We start from the raw sequence: 15,517 nt of genomic DNA, 5'->3' as shown, positions 1-15,517 counted from the left end.
GCAGGACAACTTTTCAGTGCTGGCTTGTGAGCCAGATGAAATGTTTTACCACTTTTGCGTTTGTTCCAAACAGAGAACACACAAATATTTGTGTTAGAAAGTACAGCTGTGAAGCTTTTTAAACCTTTCCATATTCAATCACTGCCTGAAGCAGGCCTGCTCAGGCTGCAGCTCTTTGTATTCCCAGACACAGCAATGCCTTGAGAAGCTCCTGATCTGTGCAGCTCCCTGCAGAGCAGGAGTTTTCATAGAGAAGAAATATATTCACATAAAAGATGCTTTGAAATGCTTTGTAAACCAGGATGGAATAAAAATTGCAGAGTGCCTGTGATGGAGCCTTTCAATTCTCATGCTCAGAGTTGCCTCTCACCCCCCTTGCAAACAGATTATTGGAGAAGTGAAAGAAAAGTTTCAGCCAAAGTAGCAAAGTGCAGCAAAGGGGAAAGCTTGAAACCCTGGTACTCAGCTTTTACTCATGGTTTCCTAAAAGCAGCGGAGTATTAATTTCAGATGGTGAAGCACTTTTTTTGTGCCCAGTGTGTCCATCTTTTGCTGATCAGCTGTTGTGGTTTCATGCTGGGAACACTGGGAGCTGTGCACTGGGTGGGCCAAAAGCTCTTTGAACGATTTTGGTGTCCTCCTTCAGTCTTTTGACAAGAATGCTTCATTTCTGTCCAAGACTGAGTGAGAGTATCAGAAGGAACTTTCTCAGCAGTAGCAAACATTTCATGTCATTTTCATCTGCAAGCTTCACTGACTTTCAGCTAACCATTCAGTTGAGTTCAGCTCTTTTCTTGGAAAGAAAGTTGCATATTGGGGAGGGTGAAGACAGAAAGTGAAATGGGAGGGAACAGGCCCCTTTTTGATGTAGAATGTTCTCCTTTGTAATGTGAGAAAGTTCCACTGAGAGAGCCCTGGCTTGGGCTGTGTCTGACAGCTGGACAGACTTGTTTGAATAAACATATTAATGCATAACACTGCTGGGGAATCCTGGAGTGACATTATTCTTCCTTTATGAGCCTGAAATGACTTCTAGCTGGGCCTCCATGAAGAATGAATGCACTTTTAATTTATAATAAAATAGGAGTTCACGATTTAGTTCCTCTTTACTTGTGGCATGGAAACTTCAAAAGAAAAGAAATGGTATTTATTTATTTTTGTAGCAGGGAATATATGGCAGTTACCTCTGAGTCATCAATTTTAAGACAAATGTTGAGATAAAACCGAGAATACAATTTTGGCACCTCAGCAATACTGCCAGCATAAATTCCTTCCTATGGATATTTACATTGGAGGTTCGTTGCGAACTTGGCTATTTCACCTTTTTTGTCTTGTTTGCTTGTTACAAATCACTAACCAGTCAGTTATAGACCATAAAAGTTTAGATGAGGAGCTTCTGATTTAAATTCAAAGCACATTTTATAGACATAGAAACCCAGAAGGCTGACTTGATGGCTTTCTTACTTTTGACATTCCTGCTGCAGTCAATGAAACAGTGCCTTTGTGGTCTTTTAAAACATATCTATCAAAAGGCAAACAAAAAAGCAACCAGCCAGTTGAGTCCCTGTTAGCACTTTGACCTTACCATTGATCACAGTCTTTACAATTTGAACAGGAATCTTTAGTGGTTTTTAAGAAATACTATTAGGCTACAGAGACTTTGCTAATGTTCATCTGCCTGTGTTACTGAGCTGATCACCTTTTGCCATCAAGTACTATATCAATGTCACAATTATTAATGTTGTGGTTTAAGGCATATTAAGGTTTGGCTACTGGAGTGCGTGTGTTTAAACTGTTTTCAGCTCAACTGGTTGACCTTCTAATGGAAGCACTAGAATTTATCCACAATATTAGATTTCCTAAAAAGTAGATTTTGGAAAGATACTGGTAGAAAACACGGATTTTTTCTACATTTTCCTTTGAGACTGAAATCTATATTGTATTTGTTTTTATTTGAGAGAGGAAAAAAAGGCCCTTGTTTGAAAAGTAAGGCCTTGAAGTCTGCTAAGTCGCATTTGTTTTACTGGCACTTTGATTTTATCCTGCCTTTGATTTACGTCTGTATACAGAGACGAATTGCTACCAGATCCGTAGAATTTGAGAACAGCTTGCAAACTTTTTATGGGGTTTTAGTCCTTGATCCTGCAAACACTTTTATAGAAGGAAACAACCTGGTGCTCATGGAAGGGCTGAACTCTGCTCCCAGTGAAGCTGTTGATAAATCTGCACTGGTTTCAGCAGAGCTTCAGGCAGCTCAGCGCTGCTTGCTGTGACCAACAGGTGTTTGCAGGACTAGGATCTAAGAAATCAGAAGTGCAAGGCAGCTAAGGGTATAAAATATTCTCTTTCTGATAGTCTTGGATGGATCAGCTGGGTCAGACATTGCTGGCTGTATTTAGAACTATTGGGATACTTTGCTGCTATTTATTACAAATAATTAAAACCACTTCACTGGGTCAGTACTGCTCAAGTATCTTGCAGAACCCCACAGTTTCTGTGCTGTACCTTGAATGATTGGGAGCAGGTTATAAAAATTAGGAATGAGAAAACTGATGATGAACTTCTGATGGGATTAACAAGCACTAAAACCAAAAGTGGTTTTTAAAGATTTGGCAGGGAAAAGGGCTTGCATACCTTCATGACTGGTTCAACTTTTATTATCTGTAATTTCATATGTATACATATGTCACTTAAGTAATGAAAAAGGGAGGAACAGCTTAATATAGTGGCAAATCTCCTGGCCTTGTCTTGTAAACTTAACATACTTCAAAATTATATGATCAAGAACATCTGTTTCTCAGCCAGGAAATATTTAAGGGAAACTCACACAGTTTTACTGTGGTTATGTGGAACAGGTCCTGCCACCCAGCAGAGCCTTTCGGATTTTCAGAAAGCCTAAATCAGCACACTTAAACAGAATTTAATTAAAGGAATCAATGACTTCATTATTTATGTTAGCTGAAGATCATCAGTGCCTGGCTCACATTTCAATGGGGTGATAAAGGTATCAGCAACTAGTGAACAATGTTATCACAAATCTCTGCTTTGGAAGTCTTTCCACTTTATGCAATTCAAAGACCTTGAGGTGCATATGGAAATGAAAGAGTTACTCAGATTAAGTACCTCTAATTCCAACTCATCCCGGTCCATTTCTTGATGAATTCCTCCCATGTAGTCATTGGGGTCGTAGTATTCATGCACGGATGGATGGCTGGAAAAAAAAGGTATTTTTAAGGACAGCACTCAGGACTTTAGTGGAACTTGTTAATGCATTCCAAGCTTGTAGGGGAGATGATGGAGTGACCCCCACACCGAGGAGCTGCATGTGGTTAATTCTGTAAGCTACACCACTTACCCCAGTAAGTGTTTTAAATGAAAATTCCATGTATTGTAGGAGGACAGCCTGCTGCTTTTTACTGCTTGAGCTCTCCCACACTTCCACTGCCTTTACTTTGGAAGTTGTAAGCAGTGTAATGCTCTTGTGATCACTGTCTTCTGTGCTGGATTGTTTTATCTGCAGTGAAAGTAAACTCCCTGTAATTCTCCATTAACTAGATACACGTCTGAGGCTATTTATGTAACAGCATCTGCTAATTGGCCAGGATAGTCAAGTTGTTAGAGGCAGGAGAGATTAATCTGAATGGAATTGGGAGAAGTGAGAAGAAACACCAGGAAAAAATGACTTTGCTTTCATGTGCTGGGTGACAGCACAGCCAGAGAGAGCTGAGTGTGGCCCTGGCATGGGAAGGGCACTGCTGACCCAGCAGCTGGGATTAATAATTAAGGAACAATTTGGAGTTCATAGGGCTAAGGTGGAATAATGCAGGCACATTGGAACTTAAATCATAGAATGATAAAATCATGGGACAGTTTGGGGTGGAAGGCAAATCTTTTCTTGAGAAAATCTCATTCCACCCCTGCCATGGGCAGGAACACCTTCCACTAGACCAGGTTGCTCCCACCTGTCTTGGACACTTCCAGGGATGGGGCAGCTACAGCTTCTCTGTGCCAGAACCTCAACACCCTCACAGGGAATAATATTTTCCTAAATGATTCATCAGGAAGGAATCCTCGCCATTTTCCAAGTGCAGCTGGCAAGTCAGAGGTACTAAAAGCCCCTCCTGCAGATGAGGCTGGGAGGTGCAGTGTCGAGGCCCTAGGAACAATCGTGTCCTCCCCACAGGCTCCAAGCCCTGCTGTTTGCTCACTGCAAGCTCAAAGCTCCAGCCTTTTGTCAGGTATTTCCACTAAACCCTGCTGCTGTGCTTGAATTTTGAGTGGGCTGGGAAGAGGTGGCCGTGCTGGAATATCTCCTTTGAGTACCAGCAGAGAGAGGCGTGAGAGGAACAGGCACTGCCATGGAAAGGTCCTGGCTCATGTGTGAAGGTTTCTGTGCTCTGAAAGTCACTCAGGGGCAGTGCAGGATCAGTGCCTGCCTGCAGCCAGACTCCATTCCCCAGGAGGGCAGGCAGGGATGCCTGGAGAGGTGCCCTAGGATGGTGGCTGCACACCAGCCCTGGTCTCACAGCATGCAGGATCACCCCAAAACCTCAAAGAACAGGAATTGCTGTGGCTGGACCAGATCAGCCTCTCACACACAGCAACTGAGAGGGTCAGAATCCTTTCCATTCCCTGCTCCCTGTGGAGATGCATGGCAGGATGACAGGCAATCTGCAGGGGCTCCTTGGGGAGCTGTTTTCCTCTCCAACAGCATGTGAGGGCGGGGGGTGTGTGCGCCAGGAGATAATTGTCATTTGTATTTGTAAGTACAAAAGCATCAAATTACCATTAACAATAATTAAAATTTGATTCTAAAACATCCATGACAACACTGGTAAGTAATTTTAGTCCCAGAAAATAACTTATTCGAGTAACAGCGCTGCAGGGTTATAATAAAGTAATTAATACACTGGAACAGAATGCAGCAGCTCTTAGCATTACACAATTTATGGCAGCCATAAAAAATAAAGTTAAAACATAAGCAACCCAAAGAGGCAGTGAGAGGAATTACAAAATGCAATAACTTTATCCATCAAATGCCAGCAAAAAAAAATGAGCTTTATGAGGCCATGTTGTGACTCAGTGGCATTACTCATGTGAGTAATGTCCCGCTAATGTGGAGGAAAAATGAAAATGCTGTGAGTTATGGCTCAGTGGTGGATGAATCCTGGCTACTTCTGGGAGGACATGTTTACCAGAGAGGGAGGTGAGGTTGTGAACTCATAACACACCACTATGGAGCACAAGTGTGGAAACCCAGGGCACTGGGAATATTTCTCTGTCTGCTCTGGGATGCCCTGATCCCCAGACTGACTTTGACCCTCATTCATGGAGAAAGTTTCAAGATAAACTAGAACCCACAAAAGTGTGAAATAGATTATAGAGACTAGTGTAGGTGTATCACTTGGTGAGAAATTGAGGTTTTGGGGTTTTTAGTGTGTTGTGGATGGAAGCAAGATGGAGGGCACAGGGTGTCATCCTGGGTTTCTTCTTCATGCTGCTTCTTCCTCCTTCTCCATGGGTTTGGGTGGCATTTTGTAATTGGGCAGAAAAGTCCCCATTGCAGCTCTGTGGGATCAGTTCTTGGGTTAAAGGGAAAATAATCCAGGTGTCAGCTCTTAACTGGATAATTTAGTCTCAAAAGACCTTGTAACAAGAGATTGTTGGCCATTCTGTGCCTTCTAATGAAAAGCTGCCCAACTCACAGCAGTGAGACTGTTTTACTGATCAGAAATAATAAACACTTGAGTCCCACATGAACTACTGACCCAATGCAGACCCAGAGAAACCCACAACCGGCACCCCAGTTTAATAATAAAGGAACAATATGGATTATTGCTCCATAAAGATTTCTGAGGCTCAGCAAGCGTCACTTACTCTTCGGGCAGCAGGTAGGGGTCCAGCCCGGGGACGGGCGGGCTGGGCGAGCCCATCTTGCTGAGGGCCATGATGTGCTCGAAGGTGATGTCGGTCTGGGTGCCCACATCCACCAGCTGGGGCTCGTGGGCCTTGGCACGTGGGGCCCTCCTCAGCACCTGCACCACGATGGGCTCCTTGGCTGTCTTGAACGCCTCCACCGCCTGCTCGTGGGTGGCTTTGGATAAATCCTTCCCATTGACCTGTGGGGAGAAACAGCAAAGCTGTCAGGGACCCAGGCTCAGCTCCCAGACCTGCCCGTGATGCCTCAAGGTTCACATTTCCTATTTTCCAGATTCTGTACTGGAGTGGTCCATAACTCTGAACTCCACACAGAGTGTCAGCAGCTCTCTCACAGCTCAGGCACACAGAACAATCCTTTTCCAGCTCAGAACCAAGGACACCCCTGCAGCTTCAGCCCAAAAAGTGCCAACAACAGGGAATGGAGGGGAGCAAACTGGGAGGGTGGAACTGCATCACCTGGAGCTGGAACTGGACAATGAACCCCAGCATGGAAATGGACCAAAACTTATAAAAATATAAAACCTCATGACACATCGTCCATCTTGGGTCCATCTTGGGCAGGACCATGGCCAGGCTCTTTTACTGCCCAAGCTGAATCCTTGAAGGTCTTTTAATAAATCCCTCCTTTATTCTTTTAACTCTGCCCTCTGTTCTAGGTCAGCCTCTTCAGCACCACCAAGGTGTGAGCTGCCAGTGCCCATCCCCACAATCTTGTGCATTTCTCATTTTCCCTTTTCACTACAGTAATTTTAAAAATCCTCTGCTCTGCCTTTTATTTTGATAGATTTTACTGGGTTTGCTCTTTGAGGTGAAGTACAAACCACCACCCCATTTGTTTCTTGCAGATTAGAAATCCCTCAGCCCTTGTTCAAACACAAAAACTTATTGATTCTCCTGGAGTTTTTCTAGTTTTGGTTTGCTTTTTAGACTCTTCACCTTTTTGCTGAACAAAACCAAAACTATGTGTTTGTGTCTGATAAACAATTTTTTAGATGTAACATGATGGTAGTAGTCAGTCACTGCAATAAAAACCTCAATTTTAGAGTAGTGGAAAGAAATAACAGGAGACATGCCAGGCCATGGAATTGGGGGCTGAGCAGAGAATTCACACACTGCACTAAATACACACTATAATCCACATTTAGTCACATTAAAGTGGGGCCCCTGAACAGAGAACATTACTCAGCACAATAACTGAATTTAGCCCACACTTAACATATTGCCCAGGGCAAAAAGCTGGCTGATATCAAGAGGGTTAACTTGAGTGCAGAATAGATTGAAAAGGCTAAATTCCTGCTGAATTACCTTGTGCAACTAACACTTTTCCCTGCTGTCATCTTGGGTTTGCCTTGGGGAGGTGATGACACCGGGATTTTTGTGAAGCCAGCTGAGAGGGGAAGGTGTTAGCACGACATTTACATCACACAAACGCTCACACTGCACACCATTGCTCCCAGTAATGCACAGCGTGCAAAGTTTGGCCTGGTCAAATTAAATATCATTAACTCGCCCAATTGAGCAGATTACTTTAAAACAGTTTGTACAGCTGTAAAATTAGGTTCAGCCTAATGTTTTCTCTGGAAAAAGGAAATGCTGATTATGGGTTGAGTTTTATTATTTGCTGCAAATTAAATGTTGCACATTTTACTGTGTGCATCCTAATTTTTTTTTAGTTTTTGTACAACAAAACCCAACAAGCAATCAAAACAAAAGAATCTAAATTGCAGTGTATAATGTTTTTCAGAAATGTGCTCAGAATAACTCTTGAGCAGGAAACTATTTATGAAGATCCTTTCTCCATCTTCAGAGTAAAGCCTGGTAAAATCCTGCACAGGACAGATTTCCAGTTCATTCCCAAATGCTGTCATGAACCTGCATTACAGACAGTTTAGTACAGGCCTGCATTTTAATTTAGGCTCCTTAGGACACTTTTATTTCTGCAAATCCACGGACTGGCATCCTCTTTGTGCTCTCCTATGCAATTGTTACATAAATAATCATAACTTCAAGGACAGCTTGATGTCATGCAGGGAACAGGCAGTAGTAGCTGCACTGTGCCATAAATTGTTACTACAGGAATTATGTCCAAGTAGTTTCCTGACTATGTTGCCTGCACGCTGATAATGCCACGAAAAAGAAAAGGTGCTGCACAGCCAGGAAGAAGGACTGGGACCAGATTTTAGAACTGGGCTGATGAGGCAGCTAAATTCTAATCTAAACCCTCCCCTGCTGCAGAGAGACCTTGTGTAGGAAAGGTTTGAGACTTTCTGGCATTCAGCCTCCAATGGGTAAATTGATAACTCTACAAGCAGAAGTGTATTTGATGTGTGTACAATTTTAAAGGATGGTTTTGATAGGATGGCACTGATTGCAGTGAAATGGAAGCATAAGTCACTGTAGTGCTGTTATTATGGGCTTCTTAACCCCCTTCAAATATATGGTTGGGGATTTTGTCCTTAGAAGTTAATATTTCTGTGAGCTGTGGCAGCACCCACATTTGTTAGGCAAACAATCTTCTGGACAGTAGCTGTCCACATGATGAATGGCTTTGGGGTTAGTCTGTGGATCCCTTACAGGAGGTGATTCCTGAACCCCAGCTGAGTGGAATCCTTTCAGCTCTGCAGGTTCCTGCTCTGAGCAGCAGCCTTGGCCACTGTGGTGATGCTGATCTATGAGACGTGGTCAGAACTGCCCCAACAAATGATGGAAGAACACACAAAAATGCACTTAAAAGTGCTTTACAGCAGGGAATTACACTTCTGAATCTGGTTCCTAAAAACCCCCCAGCAAGTGCCATAATATGTGGTAAATACTGAGCAGTGAATAGTTTGTAATTACTTTTTTTTTAAGCATTTCCCATCTCAGCACACCAATATCATTTTCCATTACAGGGAAATAAGGATGGCAGTGCTAAATATTTGGATAATAAAAAGCAGTAATTCCCCAGTCTGCTTATGCATAACAGAGATAAATTGCTTTTTAGTCTAGAAAAAGGAGCAGGTATTGGTATTTTATTTTTAGCAGCACAAAAATGATGCAGAAGAGAAATATACTGGGATGATCTCAATGGCCTCATTTCTGGTGTATGTGTTGAGTCAGTACTTGTGGCTAATCCTGAGTCTAGCAAATAGGTGATACTAATATGCTTAGTTTCTACCTGGAAAATTTGTTACAATTGACAAATAATTATTCCCAGTGCTTAAAAGCCAATAAATACATAATAAAATAAATAAATTAATAAATCTGTACAGATTTGCTTTGTTTAAAAATAAGTGTTTTATATTCCTAGACTTTATTCCTAATGCTGCTGAATTGTGCTCAGCAATTTTTTTTTTCCTTACAAACAGTTACATCGGAAATAACACAGAAAAAAAATAAATCCATGCACATGAATGCTTCAGAAGACTGCCAAAAACGACAAATATGCATAATTTCTGAGGAACATGCCATGTGACAGAGACAATGGGATCTTTCATGGCACAAAGGATGGATAAATTAACTTGTCTGGAAGGGTGAAATGCTTAGCTTTTGGACCTTCTTAGCATTGGAAATATACTGAATATGGAGAAAGCTGTAGATAAAAATGCAGTGACTGGAGTTAAACAGAGCTGAATGGACTTGGGTGAAATTTGTGGTGCAGCCAGAGTGGATTTAGCCACTGCATGAGGCAGGGACACAAATACTCTGTATTAACACCAGACAGTGAATAAGGAAGGCATGCTTGAATTGATTTTTTTTTTTAATAGAAGCTATGCAATGATTATAAAATAAAATATAGCACTTACAGTATTTTACTTTGTAGTATGTAGTGTATGTTCTTCTGCACTGAACTAGGCTGGAGAGAGGACCAAGAAATCTACAGATAAAGATTGCATAATCCTGTCTGGGAGGTCTGTGTCTCCTGGAAGTTTTAACACTTGGAATGAAAATAAAATAGTCACTGGAGCTTGATTTGGTGCTCACTGGAGTCAAGGGGTGTTTTGCTTTTGCAGTGCCCCAGCTCAGGCTCTGACTGAGAGAGGACTTTAACAGCAAATCAAGAAGTTATGAAGCTGAGAGTGCCATCAGCACTGCATGGCCAAACTGAGATAATGGAAGGGAAAATGCTGCCATGGTCAGTGAAGGTGGAAGTGATGTCAATTTGTAATTGAGAAAAAGAGAGATGATGCCCAAAGGGGAAGCCATGGCACAAATCCAAACAGTGACCCCAGCAAACAAACAGAAGGAAACAATATCTTCAACTCTCATTTTGATCATGGAGCTCTCATTAATTCCAATACCCAAGAAGTAAATGATCAGAAAAAACCCCAGGAATTAATGAAAAGAGGAATGAAAAAAATAGAATATGCTGTATCTGGCCCCAAATGGAAGGAGCAGAACTCCACTAAACATCAAGAGGAATTGCTGAGGAACACCCCATGTCAGCTTAGGAGGTGTGAATACAGCAAATGTGTGGGTAGAGACTGAGAACAGCCTCCTCAGAGCCATGAGAAAGGCTGGAAATGTTGGAGTGCTACCTTGGAGATAAAAGGGTAAAATCAGGCAGTAGGATCTTGGGGGTGTAGGGTTGATAAGACCCACATCTCTCTCTGTTGGTAGCTACATATTAAGTAGGAAAAAAACCAAATAAATCAGTGATGATTTGTGAGCAGCAATGTTCTCAACAAGGAGAAAAAAAAAAAAAAAAACAAACAGGAAAACCCCTCATATCTTTTTAGGCTTGTGAAGAATTTGCTCTACCTCTCTAGGAGATGGCTTCCCATACAATTTTCCAGAGCTGTGAGTGTGTAAGGCACTGGATCTACATTGGCTTCTCTCTGCTGGAGCTGTGCAAGGCATTTTGCATCCCTCCTGTTGAAATCTCCTCCTTCTACTCACTCCAGATATGGCACAGGGAAATACCTTTTACAAGGACAGATTTTCTCACGTTTTTACGCTTATAGATGAGCTTTTAGTTGTTCTGCTGAGAGGTTCCTGAGCCAAGTGCCACTGTTTAGATGCTAATGTCCTGAGGTCAGAATTGGCACAGGGAGCAGAGGCTGGAGCCTTGCAGCCTTCCCACTGTGAGGACAAGGCTGCACCTCCTGTGCAAGGCAAAGGGAATCTGCAGCCAAGGCTGGGCTCACAGAATTGTTCTCTGTTACTAGAAAACACATCCTTATTTTTGCTTGAGGTATGAGGCAGGATAGGACACGGCTGTGCTATTACATAAATGTCATTTTATCAATAGCTGCTGTTTAATTATTGAGCAAGGTAAGTGATTTACATGCTTTGTTTCTCTGGGTGGGAAGAGAAGGCTAATTAATTGCCACTTTGAAAGAGACATAAATTAGAGGCCTTCAGGTATATCAAAAAATGTCACTTGTTTACAAGTGGACAAAACTTCCTCCTGGCTGCCACCAATTCTGATTTTCTCTTCCTCCTGACACAGAGCTTATGGAAAGCCCAGCAGGGGTGGTTTTTGTTTTCCTGTGAGAGCAGAATTAACACACAGCATTAACACATCTCTGCACCAGGAGGCTCCTGGAGCTCATTCCCAGTTTCCCACAGGGGCACAGGCAGGAGCCCTGGGAGGGGACACTGGGACAGGGCTGGGACAGGAAAGGGCTCCAGGAGAGAAGGTGGGGAGGATGCTCAGCACTCAGGCATGGGCAAACATCATTGACAACAGTACAGATGAGTGACTTCAGGCACTGGTGGGAGAAGTTACTGAAAGGTTGAGAAAGCCACTAAATCCCCGTGCAGAGCAGTTTAGTTATAATGAACTATTATATTATTTTATTCTGTGTTTTATTTTTGCAGCAATAGTGTGTGACATTGTTTTCTGGATGTTGGGAGCACACAGCAGAAGCCAGAGGGGTTTCAGGAAATTATTTTTTCCCATTAATTTAGGCTGATTTCTGTGGGTTTAATGCCATGCATGATAAACATTTGTATGCATTGTACAGCTTGTTGGCTCTTCTGTGCCTCACAAATGTCACAGGGAAAAAAACTTTTTTGCCTAAGAATGAGTAAGCAGCTTTTCTTTGTAGAAATTCATGCAAATCCTTGGGAAGTGCACTATAAAAATGCTAGTTCTGTTAGACTACAGATGCCTGTGCTCCATTTAAAATGCTCTTTATGGTCTGATTCACTCCTTTAGCAAGTTCTTAAGGAGTCTGCATACTATGAAAAAGCAGCACAACTTTAAAGATTTTTATAGAAGCAAGAGCAGCAAAAAGCCTATTTTATAACCCCCCCTTCTCCTCAGGAATTGGAGAAAAAAGGTTCAAAATACAGGTTAATTCTCCTTGCAGATCCATCTAATCCCTCTTTTATTTCCCTCATATGTACAGTCTCCCTGCTTTTGAAAACCCCAGAATTATATTGTTTGGTAATAGACTGTTTCCATGTGTGTGCATTTCCCTTCTGCCTTGTGAGCCATCCATGACAAAACAGTTCAGACCAAGGAAAGATTCTTTTCCTTGAGAGCACAGAATACATTTGTCCTCCAAACCGTTAACTTGCAAATGGAAAATCTTGGGAAAAAGAGCCTGGAAATAAAGGAATTTAAATTTTGTTGGTAATTAGCACATTTAGGTATTACCAAGGCAGTGCCAGGAGTGTCTGGAGCATACTAAGATGCTCTTGGTTGGGTTCTCAGGCTCTGCTCCTGTGGATCACTACTCCAAATAAAACCACAGGGAATTTTATTATGAAAACAATCAGTGAAAACACAGAGCAGTGCTGGGGCTTCTGAGACTTTTGGACTTGCACTAGAAGCAAGGTTTCCTTGGAGCCCTTTTTCTCTTAAATATGCATTAATCGTGTTAAATGACTTTATATCAGGGCAGAAATGCTTTTCCTTATTTTTTCAAGGGATCTTTTGTGTGTCTTTTCATGGCTTAATAACCCAAGTCCACCTAGAACACAGCCAGAAGTTTACAGGCTTCCCCTTTCAATGCCTCTCTCTGCCATTTCTGCAGCCCAGAGGGGGCCAATCAATGGCATCTCTGAGTGAGCTACAAATGAGCCATAAATAACCCTGAATTACTAATGACTGGATTCAGCAAGTGTAATTACCCGTTTTCTCACATCCTCTGCTTTGTCCACCCCTAGCACTGCACCTCCAGTGTGGCTCCTTGGGAAATGCTCTTGCCCTTCCCACATGTGCTTTTCCCAAGGGGCAAACCCCGTGTCTGTGCGTTCATCTAGCACAACAAAATACAGATTTTTTTATATCAATGACAGCTTTCAAAAGCTGTGTATTCTATATTTATGTTTAAAATAACACACGATGAGAGTGAAGAGCACGAAAAAGTTAAAACCCTTTTAGTTGAGGGTTATATGGATTCGAGCTGAATTTGAGCAGCATAAGGAACAATTCTTGTCCTGAATCAGACCAAAAGCCCCTGTAGAGCAGCACCTTCTTCTCATAGAAAAAGGGAATGGTCAAAGACAAAGAGTTGGAGGGAGCTTTCCCCTGCTATGGCCTTCCAGCACTCAGAGTTTGTAAGGCAGCATTTAACACCACACCTCAACTAAAATCAGAGTAGTGCAACTTTCTGGTGTACAGACCAGCACTTCAAACAAGACTGACATCATTTTAGCAGCATATCAGACTGTGTGCAAGCACACAGCAAAAGGCAGGGCTGCCTCTGGAGACCTGCTCAGGGCAAACAGACACAGGGATCTCTACAGGAGATGAAACACAGAACAAGTGAGTGATCTGCCTGAGGTCACAGGAGGGCACAGCACAACTCAGACCTCCCATCCCACCACCCAGGCACTGTGTTTCAGATAATTCTGATTCCCAGCACCCCGTTTTCATTGTTAGGAGCTTTTAAGTCCATCTTCCCACTCCCTCCCCTCTTCCACAAATGTGGTGCAGGACAGGGGAAGAGCAATTCTGGAGAGCTCTGAAGATCACCTGTGTTGAAGAGGGTTATTGAAGCTGCTTCCAAGAAAAGATGGAAGGAACACCTGGTGCTGCTCTGTGAGAACCCAGTGACAGATCCCTGAGAGTTTCTGAGCCCTGCTGCTTCAGGAGCTTGGTCACCTTGGGCCTTCCACAGGCAGAGCTGAAGAACACAAACCTCAGAGGGGAGCCCCATCACCTCCTCCCTCTGAGCTGCCACGGCCATGAGTTCTTAATGAGACATTGACAAAAACACCTTCATTTTCCTTTGTTTCTGCCTAAAACTGATGGCAGTTACACAGATTTATTGGGTCAGACACAAGAGCTTCTGCTGAGCTCTGAAGCACCTCGGCCAAATTTAAGAGTTCTTATCAGCTGTGATGTTCCCAACATGTGAATGATTGCTTTCTCTAAAGTGATGTTCAGATTTCACTTTGCAGGAATGTACAGAATATTGGTTTGAAGTGGCAAAAAACCCTCTTGCTGCACTTCTGTTTGTAGTTTTTGTTATTATTTGGGATAATTTTGATATATCAGTGCCCAGTTCCTATGCCAGTGGACATCCCTGGCATAGGAACTGGGCACTGATATGTCAAAATTATCCCAAATAATAACAAAAACAGTGGACATCACTGGCATAGGAACTGGGCACTGATATATCAAAATCACCTCTGTGATTTTAATACATCAGTGGGGCACTGATATATCCAATCACCTCTGTGTCCCTACCCAGGATTATCCCTGGATGGACACAAGAAAGAAAACAGTGCCCTGATTCTGACCATTTGTGTTTTGGATGGTGGCATCTGGCTTTTTGCCTGAAGATATTCCATGTTAATAGGAGGTTTTTCTTCAATTGTCACTGCTTGAATTAGTGCATATTGGAATATTTAATGTTTATGCATATTTGACATTATTTATTCTGCCCCTCTCCTGTCAAATTCTTGACTTGTGCCCAAGTTCCAGTTGGATTTGTTTCCCTTTACCCACCAAGTCTCTGCAAGGACAAATCCAGTGTTCATGTAACTGCAGAGCTGTCCTGTCCCAGTGAAAATGAAGCCTAAGCTTTTTCTTCCATTATTAATGAAGACAACAAAACACATTTATTGAATCTGCACTTTTTCATTACTCCATATGTTTCCTTTTTTCCCAGCCCGTGTCTGACAGGTGACAGTAGAGCACAGAGTGATTGTCCCTGGTGCCTTCTCCCTTGTGACTTCTGCCACCTGCTTTGTAGCATTAAACAGATGTTTAAGTGTAAAGCATCACAAAACTCATCCCTTCAATCATTCATCATTTAAACAAAATCCTAATAAATCCATGCTATGGCTGAGCATTTTATCTGCCCACTGTAAAGATGAAAGGCACGATAGTTTTTAGGAAGATTATGCACACTGAGGCATTTAATGTGCAAAGTAGGTCAAATTAGGCATTTATATCACAGGTGACCATTAGGAATTTGTTTATTTCGTATCAGATCTTGTTTATGTTCCTTTAATGGCCAAAATATCCCTCTAACTTCACAATAAAGAACATCTTCCAGAGAAATCCTAACAGAGGCACTGCATTATTCATCATCAAGTGAAGAGGAAAATTTCAATTGCCAGTTTCTGGTAAATGTCTAATTAGGAAAGGGGACTTGTGAGCCACAGACAGGCGCCACGATCATTAAAGGGCAGT

General features: G+C 42.3%; 1 protein-coding gene across 2 annotated transcripts in view; it reads right to left on the bottom strand.

Annotated features, from left to right (window-relative positions):
- The window catches only part of PDZRN3 (PDZ domain containing ring finger 3), a 131,358-nt gene that overhangs the window by 10,185 nt on the left and 105,656 nt on the right, over positions 1-15,517 (bottom strand). For both annotated transcript variants that reach the window (XM_071439329.1, XM_071439331.1), the window contains 2 exons: positions 5,878-6,119; positions 3,124-3,211 (listed from right to left, as the gene is read on the bottom strand). In XM_071439329.1, the coding sequence (XP_071295430.1) occupies positions 3,124-3,211; positions 5,878-6,119 (330 nt within the window). The remainder of the gene's footprint in view (positions 1-3,123; positions 3,212-5,877; positions 6,120-15,517) is intronic.

The sequence above is a fragment of the Agelaius tricolor genome, unplaced genomic scaffold, assembly GCF_023055355.1.
Source record: "Agelaius tricolor isolate 1412-34295 unplaced genomic scaffold, bAgeTri1.0.p SCAF_14, whole genome shotgun sequence".
Classification (NCBI taxonomy): domain Eukaryota; kingdom Metazoa; phylum Chordata; class Aves; order Passeriformes; family Icteridae; genus Agelaius; species Agelaius tricolor.
This window is presented reverse-complemented; position numbering and strand designations above follow the sequence as displayed.